Consider the following 10,342-nt stretch of genomic DNA (forward strand, 5'->3'; position numbering starts at 1 on the left):
AAAAAAATTAAACAAGAGAAGCATTATCCGAATTTCTTTGCAATAAATCATATTTGTTACTATTGAAATTTACAAGCGATTTGTTTTTGGTTTTTAAAAAATTTGAAGTTTTCTGAAAAATAACCCCGTTCTTGTTATTTAAACAGCATACAAATTACCCAAAATTGTTGGGGGTAAGCTGATACGTTAGTCATTGGTTCGTTCCGGTGGCGAAGACCCGACTGTCGTGGGAACGTTACGCAAATTTGCGATATTATTTTGAAAATCGATATCACTGCAATGCTTCCATTGAAACAACTAAATTAAAGATTATTTCCTTGATCGAATTTTGGTCTGCCAAATCGACAGATGACTAGTAAACCGCAACCAGATTCAGAAATATGCGTTTAGACAACTTGAAGAGCTGTGGATTGAATGTTGCTGTCCGGTTTTCAGAACTACAATAACTCGTGCTGCTTGTGCTGAGGGTGTTTAAGATTACTAAGAGCACTTCAACTGGCACATTTCATAGTTTCCAACAGATCCAGGATAAAGAACAGAACATTGATTTTACAGAGGACCAGCGTAAAATTGCTACGCTCAACATTCTCAAGTGTACTAGAAACGATCGAAGATAGCAGGCAATCATCAGAAGTGGCCAGCTCTGCCTTTAAACAATTGCCGAGAAATTAAAAAAAAAAAAAACGCTAACGTATCAATCCAAAGCTTTTGGCTTTAGTCTATTGAAATAGTAATAATTTCACGTGTTGGTGGTACTAAAGGTAAAGAAATTATTGTATACTCAGAGCGTACTACTGAAGAAAGATAGGAAGTTTATAAATTACCAAATTTGAAGCTCATACTTATGTATGTATGTAAAACATAAATAGTATGTGTTCGATGTGTGCAAAATACAAAAACTGTGTTTTTATCCTATAAAACGCCGAATCTTTTCTATCGTTAATAGGTGACGCTGTGCCGATACAGTTATAGCGAGTCTAGTTTTCCATTGTATTTCAAATTTTATTTTATATAATTTCACTCTGAGGTAATAACCCGTATATTTAATCTTGGATGTTCTGCATGTAGGCCCAAATGTTTCTTCCCTTCACTAATTGCTACTATTAAACGAAATCTATTTTCTATATAATTTCAGGCCTTTGGTAATGCTCAAACTAGCGGTAATGACCAATCCAGTTCAAATGGACAAGCATCATCGAACTCGGGCATGGCTGGTACGGGGCCTGGTAGGGCACCACCTTCGGGCGGCCAAGGAGGACAAAACCAAGGCAAAAAATAAAGCAATACACCAATACTTATGTAACGGGTCAATATATAAAAGAGCATTAAAAATGTAGTTTGTTTTGTTTGACGTATTTGTTGTTGTTATTGCAACAATTCAGGGTATATAATATTATTAGAAGGTTCAAAGAAGATTATTGGAGTCCAAAGAGAGCAACCATAGCTTCACACTCAAACATACATACTTTGAGTGAGAAAGAATTAGGTACTGTAACTGCCCAATGCGCCAACGCTCTGGCAGCAAATTTGTTTATCTGTTTAGAGCAGTAATTTAAAAGCCATTAAAAATTTTTCAAAACCCAATCTAAATTTTACATAGAGGCACCCTGAAATTGTGCATATGGAAACAGCATACGAAATAATGCATATGGAAAAAACCGGGGTAATGCATAGATGCACAGTTTCGACTCAAAACCGATATAATGCATATGACAAAAACCGAAATAATGCATACATGAAAACGAACTTCTTTCTGCATAGGTGGCCTTCGGCTGCGCTTAGAGATTATAACCCTAAGTAAGTAGAATCCTTCTTTTTGTGTTACAGGAAAAGAGGGTCGGAAGTATTTTTGTGCAGAACTTATTTCGGAGTAGGGAGCCTTCGGCCGCGCTTAAGGATTATAACGCTTGCGAAGTAGAATTCTCCTTTCTATGTTGCCTGAAAAGGGGGGCGGAAGTATTTTTGCGCAAAACTTCTTTTTGCGTAAACGGTCTTCGGCCGCTCTTAAGGATACGGTTGAAAACCGAAAAGATGCACATAACAAAAACAGAAATAATACATAATAATGCAAAATAACGTCTAAATGCACAGTTTGCATATGCGCAAATACGGTGCCCCTCACATAGACTACCAGTACATTGAGTTCACTCACCTTTGTGCGCAGCACATCATAGCAGGGTTCCGATAAAACTTGCGCAATCAAATTCAACATAATATTCGAACGATCTGTTTGTGGCCCATATTGAAAATACAATTGAGAGCAAGAACTTTTGTGATAGTTATTCTGGTTTTCGAACAAATAACTGTCGCCTATGTAGGAAAATAAAACACATTTCCAACATACAAAACGGTATAAACAAATCATTAGCTATGCAACTTACCGCTACACAATTTGTACTCTCGCTTCTTGAGCATTTGACGTGCTAAAAGTGGTAAAACTGTTGAATTTGTTGCCTCCAAACGCTTATTAACACGCTCAGCAACATCTAATGCTTGCGCCTTGGTTACATTGCCATAAATGAAACACTCAGTGTGCAAGCGTTGGAAAAAAGTTGCGCGCAAAGTCTACTACACGCTCATAGGTGACCACTGCATGTAAAATAAAAATATACGAAATAATTAGAATAGCAAATAAACCCTTCAACATAATAACCTACACGACATCGCATCCAGCAACTCGCTATTGGCCCACGCATTCTCTGTGAGTATTAAAGCCAAGTAATAAATTGAATGCTGGTAAGGTTGTTCGGCCTTGAAATTCTTTAGCGAACGCATAAATTCCTCGCGTAGTATTTCGAAACGCTTGCGCTCGATCTTGAAATCGAATAAATGATCCAATACTTTTTCTAATAGCACTAACTGCTTGTCGTTATAGCCTCGTATAGAAAACTGTCATACAAAATAAGAAATTAGTAGCTTGACATTAGTCATTGCAAATCTTAAGTGTATTTGTATACACACCTCAATGCCAGATGATTTTGTGTTTACTTGCAGTTTCAACCCCGCCAACGCTGCATCATACAAGTACTCATTCAATTGATCTTTGAGTAGTGAAACCATTAGCTGATTCAGATTGCAATTGAGGGGATCGAGATAGGCGATTGGATTGGACATATCAAATGTCATGCATGCCTTTGGCTTCTGGAAGTGGTCATCCTGCTTATGCCAAACGCGTAAAATTGGTGTATCTTTTATAATGCTAGGATGCTTTGACAGATCTGCATCCTCTGGTGCTAAATCAAAATTAACTGGTATAAAAGCATTTGGTAGAGGGAGTGCAACGTTTTTGTTGAGGCCACAGCTTTCCCAGCGCTGAAGTAGAAACATAGAAATTTAGCAAATTTATTTTATTTTTTTCATTTTTCGTTTACATACCCTCAGTGTGTCGGCTTCAATTTTGCTTGTACCATATTTAGTTTTGTAATATGGTTCGCTTTCAATACATAGCGGCTCATAGCTCTGACCAATAAGCACAATGCGACATTTCTCTGGCACCAGCTCTTCTAGAAGCTTGGTAATCAGATCTGGACGCCATTCATTGCTTAGGTAGGGTGCGGTTAGCACTTCTTCGAGTGGATAAATCTATATGTTATTATTTTTAATACGTTTGTTTATAGTAATTATTAGTAAAAGTAAATTTCTTATAATGTGAAACATTTACACACCTGCATTGCTGAAACCGCATGCGTGACCATATTTTCTGGCTGCTCTTTGTCCTTGAAGCGGAAGCGTATTTCATTTATGTTTACATATTCATCGAAAATCCACTTCTTCGGACCCTCTTTGCGCAGCATGGTTAGATACTGAAACAAAATAAATTTATTTAAGAACAAATCATGAGTACTATAATGCTTAACGCACTTGAAAAATAATATTCACTATATCGTCAACGTGCTCCATGCCCTCCTGCGTTAAGTCGACCACGATTTCGAAGAAGCCAAAACCGTTCAGTGTATTCTGATGGCCGGCCATGAGGCTGTGAGTTTAAAAAATTATGAGAATAAATAGTTTTCAATTTCATTTCAAGCATTACACTTACTCATTACACCAACCAAGATTGCGTAACTCAGATAGAATGCTGCCTTTACCTTCATGACCGAGTAAATGCGAAAGATAGCTGTCAGGCTAAAATTTTATGAAAAGTTTAAAATTTATTGAAATCAAACTTGTCTGTAGTTCGTACTAACCGCTGATTTATAGAACTCTGTTAGGTCGGCTGTCGTGAAACTGATTGTTAACGAACGCAAATCTTTTATTGGCACAATGTAAGTTTTCTGCGCATATTTATCCTCAGCGAATGGTTCGGGCGGAAAAGTTGGTATTTCTACATTTTTATTCTCAATAGTCGAGAACTTTTCAATGACCATGTCTTCGAGATCGTTTAGTGACTCTGTAGAGAAATTCAAAAGCTTGGTTATAGTAATCTAAGATATAGTTTAATATATTTACATACCTTTGCCTAGCACTGCCAAGCTCATGATATTGGAAGAATACCATTTTTTGTGAAATTTCAATAGCTCTTCGCGCACATCGATATTCTTCGATTTGGGTATGTCATGAAGTGTAACCTTATTGCCTGTAAAATTTGATCAATGTTTCATATCACTTTTTTAAAATAAAGCTTGAAAGTTGCATACTATTAAACAATAATACACTAACTTACCACTTCCAAATTTGCAATAGGGATGATCGGGCTTCGCCAAATGCTTATGCACTTGCTTTACGCGCCATATATCGCTAGGCAGATTCTTTTCGTGTTCCGAATTAACCTTGAAAATGAAAAAAGCAAACCTTTAAGCATCAACTTCATCTCTTCCTAGAAGAGCAAACACTTTACCGCATTTATTTCGCGTTCCGTGGCGCTGGCCGTAAACAAAGGCGCTATAAAGAATTGCGCAAAACGATCTAATGCGCCATCCAACTTATCGGGCGCGACATGAAAATGATACTTGGTCATTAGCGGATATGTAGCCGCATTGCTGCCGCCGCCACTCTGCGATAGATAAGTGGTATAGCCATTCTCATGTGGATACTTTTCGGTGCCCAAGAAGAGCATGTGTTCGAGAAAATGCGCCAAGCCAGGTAATTCATCGGGATCGGACATATGCCTGCATAAATAGTTTTTGTAGATTTCTAAACTAAATATAGAAAAGTAAAATTATAGCAAATTCCTTACCCAACTTGAACTGCCAATGCTGCTGCGGAAACATCCGTTTTTGGATCACTGATTAGTAATACTTTCAAACCATTTTCCAATTGCAGACCGCGATAGTCGCGTGTGTCTTGCTCGGATTTGGCAATGTCATTTAAGCTATGTAAGGAATGTAAAAAAGAAATGTTAGTTACTTGTGGCTGGTATGCAACTTGACTAAAACAAGTTTTCATCTGTACATTGTTTTTGTGCAAATATCTGGCATTCATTAACAACTTGCTTACTCACCGCAATATAGCCTCTAGCTCTTGTGGCTTTTTCAACGGCAACTTATTAACACCACCCGATTCGCCAGCAGCTGCAGTGGATGAAGCGCTCATTTTACGCTGAAATATAAAATTGGTTTTTCCGCGCGCCAACAATAAACTGGATTTTTCTCCAAAGCTACAAATGTTGTGAAATTGAGTATGAATTGAAAAAAAGTAGAAAATTCTTTTCCAAAATAATAGGTAATGTCATGGCATGGTCATGGCCACGGTAATAACGATTCGCATGTCACCTAATTGCCATTCTAATTACATACCTTGTGTTGTTTGCGTTTAATATGGATCGTGTGTGCAGTTGTTGTCTACAACATAATACCAGTGCTTGTCTAATAAACATTAATCTATTTATTTTGTTGTTGTCACTTCACACCCCAAATTCTGCGCTTTGCTTTCTAAACAATTAGTTTTAGTTATAGTTGCGTTCGTTTTTGTTATAAATTATTATTTTTTTCTAATAATCTGCTGCCACAACGTAAGCATTTACAGCCAAGCGCTTTTAATTTTGTGGATTTTTTTGCTTATTTAATCACTTCCCTCACCAAAACGTGCAACATTAAAAAAAACGTAAATTAATGGAAGTGAAATAAAAAATGACAGTGCAATCAGTCGGTTCTTTTGAAAGATGTCACTTTTGACAAAACCCAGATATCAGCTGATGGAATCGGTACGAATGAAAGAGGAACATGTGTGAAAATAGAACGCAGAAGAACGGAAATGAATTATTTACAGAGGCAAATAGACTTGGGAAATATATCATTTTTTACGATAGTATTAAAAATGCTTATTTTTAGGTATGTAAGTCCAAGGCACATTAAACAAGTAGTAGAAGCCGGGTTTCAGTTATAATTTCTTTCTATTTCGTGAAAAATCTGCACTGTCAAACTTTGCTACATTCATATACGCACATATAACTACATACAATAGCATCATTTATGCTTGCTTTTGATTGGCCGAATGTAATTACAGTTCTTTCTGTTTTGAAATTCTAGGTTTCTCAAGCAACAATAAAATACATAGCATGGTTGTGTTTGCTCCACTACTATTTCCTATTTAATATGCCATCGGTAATGCAACAGAAAGCTAAGAAAACATCGCATTTTATATACAATTGCTTTGGAAATGGGCTTAAATTATTTCAAAATGACACTGAACCGGAAATCGATTAAAAACATATCCGATAGCCCGAAATATCCATTGAATTTCAATAAAGGATTACCCTGTGTTTCGAATATACCCACATACCGCTCAATTCCATCCATATCTCTTCCGATTCTCCCTAGAAAACAACACCGTTAACGACCGTGTTATTTGACAGCAGTCCAGAAGAAAAATTCCGTGAGAGTGCAAGTTAAATGAACAAAAGCGGTTACTTGAAAATTAGCGAATGAGGAGAGATGAAGCCAGAGCCACTTAAAATTTTCATTTTCTCACACAGTGGAAAAGTCGGCTTGTGAAATGTTAAAGCCAAAAAGTGTATAAATTTAAGAAGTATATCAAAATAAAAATGCATTAGTGCAAGTATTCTCATGAAAAAATGCAATATTAACTTTAAAAAATTGGATTGAAAGAGTGCAGGAAAAAATAAATTGATGCAAATTTAGCTGCAATGTGAACAAGAAAAAAGTTATTGGAGCATAGTAGAATAGCGAAAGAAATCTATGCACTGCAAGAACAGAAGTACAATAACGCAAATAAATACATATGTGATGAATAAGTGCATAAAAATTAAAAAAATAACAATAAAAAAAAATTTGCGTATTGAAATAAATAAATGAATAAAAGATAATTGATAGGTAAGAGTTGCAAATTTATATAAACTGACGTAGACACAATGCAATAGAAAATATGTACATATTTATAAAATGCAAGTTTTCAATATTGAAAAATTAAACAAATAAGCACTCGCTGCTTGGCGCTTGTATAGTATTATGTGGTTAAGATGAGCAGCAGAAGCAGCAGCACATTTCGTGGCACCGAGTTGGCACAAGAAAAATCAATTTTCTGGCGATCTCCCTACTTCTAACTGCCGCTTTTATACCTATACATATGTATATAGCGTTCGTACCATAAGGGGTTGGGTGTTTTAGTAATAAAACGCCTAAAGAGCGACGACTGAAATTGCCGAATTCAACTGATAAAATGAAAACTCAACTAATATTAAAAAAATAAAATTTTATAAAATCACAGCAATAGACATTTTTAAGCAGAGCCGAGCCCCACAGAAAATGCTGCCAAGCCGGCTGCAAGAATTTATAATTAGAAAAAAAGTGTAGAGAATACAAGAGTGAATGTAGTGCAGTGACGTGCTGCTATCCATGCACTCGTACATTGTGGGCATACAAGCTATGGAGGAGCGCCACAGTAAATGTAGTTAAAGGGTATGGGTATAGAGCGGCGGTATGGTGGCGTGTGTAGAAAATCAATATGCCAAGTGGAATACAAGTTAGAGCAAATACACCAGTAAACACACATATTAGCGTACATCAAACATACATACATATGTATGAACAAATTTGTTTGCTCCTATGTAAATTAGTAGGTGCAGTGTGACACAAAATAATGCAATTGCACTATGCACCGACGCAATAAAAGCGTTTTTTTTGTTGTTAGTTTTTAGAAAAAAATACTCATGTATTTGTTTTTTTTTGCAAACTCATACATTGTTACTCAATTTAATTACTATCTGTATATTAAAAAAATTTTATTATTTAATCTATTTCATATTTGTTCTCTTCAGTCGCACAACAGCTCCGCTGGTGCTGCCCACTCATACATATATACATACATACATATGTATCTACATACCTTCTCAAATTTTTTTTTTGTATTTATTTTATTTTTTACTTGCTGTTCATGTGGCGCTATAGTGCATTCTCCTTTCTGTTTTTTTTTTATAAGCAGCGATTATGGCACATAGCGGAAAGTAGAGTAGGCCTATTAGCAGCGACAGAAACAGCAACAACAGCAAAAACAAAACTGATGCATTTCAACGGGGTAAATTATACAAAAATGGTGACAATTATTGCACTACGTTGCGTCTTTAAGCAAAAAAGGAGAAAAAATAAAAAAGAACGAAATGAAACCACTCAACTTCTTAAGACACAATTGCAGTGTGTGCTAGTATTAAATGATGACACAAATAAATTGTATATCACTTTGCTAACATATGTACATTAAAACATATGTACATACATATGTATGGTAAAGTGATATTAATTTATTAATTTTCATTTTTCGAAGCTTAACAAAAAGTTGACAAAAATCAATAAATTTTCCAAAGAATTTTAACAAAATTTCAAACTTTTTATTCATAATTTTTATAAAATTATCGAGTGCAAGTTTCAAATCGCTAAAAATTACCTTCTTGCGCAGTTTCTATTCTATTTCCGTATAAAAATAAAAATATGTATTTTTCAAAAAAGGCTTTCATAAACATCTTTTGACAACATTTTATATGGGATTTGACTCTTAAAAAGGTAGCAACACTCTTCAAAATATTATTATTATATTTATTGGATTTCATTTAACTTGTCGATCAAATTGACTTAAAACTCATAAACTGGTGGCAATGATGGTACGAAATATTTTCGAAATAGATACAGCTTTTAAATCCTTTCTAGTTTGACACCCATATAAAAATATTTCAGGTGACAACCCACTTGGAAAATAATTTCAAAATAAATACAGCCTTTTTTACAGGTGGCAACCCTCTTCAAAAATATTTTCGAAATTAAACTTTCCCATGCCTCTCTAGTTTGACACCCATATCAAAATATTTCATTTAACTTCTTAACTGAACTGATTATGAATTTCTAAGCAGGTGGCAACCCACTTCTAATATATTTTCGAAATACATATATCTTTCTTGAATCCCTCTCGTTTGATACCCATATTAAAATATTGTATTTAACTTGTTAACTAAATTGATTTTATTTTATTTTATTTATTTTTTGTTTTGTTGCGATCAGTTCTTAGAATATATTTGATACACTTGTAGGCTAGTCTGATCTATTATTTTGATGGTGCAAACAAAACACTTATTTCACGTTCGTTGACCAACGTTTCGCTAAAATTTTCAGCATCATCAGGGGCGACTAGTTTATTAAAGCCAACAAATACATAAATACGAGTTAAAAACAAAAGATGTTAAAAATAAATAATAAAAGTAGGCATGTGTGTGTGTAAGAAACAGTGGCAACAATTATGAACTAATGCAAAAACAGATACTCACAATAATATTTTTAAACAAGTGGCAACCCTCTTCAAATTCGTTTTCGAAATGAACTTTCTTAAACCTTTTTCGTTTGACACCCATAACAAAATTTTTTATTTAACATGTTAACTAAATTGATTTTGAATTTCTTACCAGCTTGCAGCCTCCTTTAAAAATAGTTTTAAAATAAGGCTAAACCTATCTCGTTTGATACCACACTAAAATATTTCGTTTAATTTGTTATATAAATTGATTTTTACTTTTCCAACAGAAAACCCCACTCAAAAAATATTTTCGAAATAATTTGGAACCCTTTCGTTTGAAACCCACATTGTTGTAATATTTTATTTAGCTTATTAAGTAAATAATTGATTTGAACTTTTGTAAAAGGAAATGAATTATTACTATTTTTTTTAACGGAAACGTTGTCGCATACTAACTTATGTAGTTTAGTTCCGATAATTGGAGCATGAAAATTAACTGCATTCCTCAATTTTTACTAAAGTCGGTGAGGTTTTTTGCTTAAAAATAACATAGAACAAAATGGTATTGCCGAGTGTACATAGATGTCACCGTTAATTGCTATAAGCAAATGAAATTTGTCATACCTTATACATACATACCTTTCAACATATTTACAAATGCTTTAAG

At 34.6% G+C, this 10,342-nt stretch overlaps 1 protein-coding gene across 1 annotated transcript; it reads right to left on the reverse strand.

Moving 5' to 3' along the window:
• Positions 1 to 2,152: 2,152 nt before the first annotated feature.
• LOC118754274 (insulin-degrading enzyme-like) lies at positions 2,153 to 6,028 on the reverse strand (the record flags this gene model as incomplete). Its single annotated transcript, XM_036489142.1, is given in 16 exon segments — positions 2,153 to 2,310; positions 2,382 to 2,550; positions 2,552 to 2,589; positions 2,658 to 2,889; positions 2,962 to 3,312; positions 3,376 to 3,582; positions 3,666 to 3,803; positions 3,862 to 3,976; positions 4,040 to 4,125; positions 4,188 to 4,390; positions 4,454 to 4,576; positions 4,664 to 4,769; positions 4,838 to 5,108; positions 5,177 to 5,311; positions 5,441 to 5,596; positions 5,736 to 6,028. Coding segments are annotated over 16 exon segments (2,568 nt in total), but the record flags the coding sequence as incomplete, so codon positions are not given.
• Between the last annotated feature and the right edge of the window lie 4,314 nt (positions 6,029 to 10,342).

The sequence above is a fragment of the Rhagoletis pomonella genome, unplaced genomic scaffold, assembly GCF_013731165.1.
Source record: "Rhagoletis pomonella isolate Grant_MI unplaced genomic scaffold, Rhpom_1.0 Rhpom_scaffold_03621, whole genome shotgun sequence".
NCBI lineage: Eukaryota > Metazoa > Arthropoda > Insecta > Diptera > Tephritidae > Rhagoletis > Rhagoletis pomonella.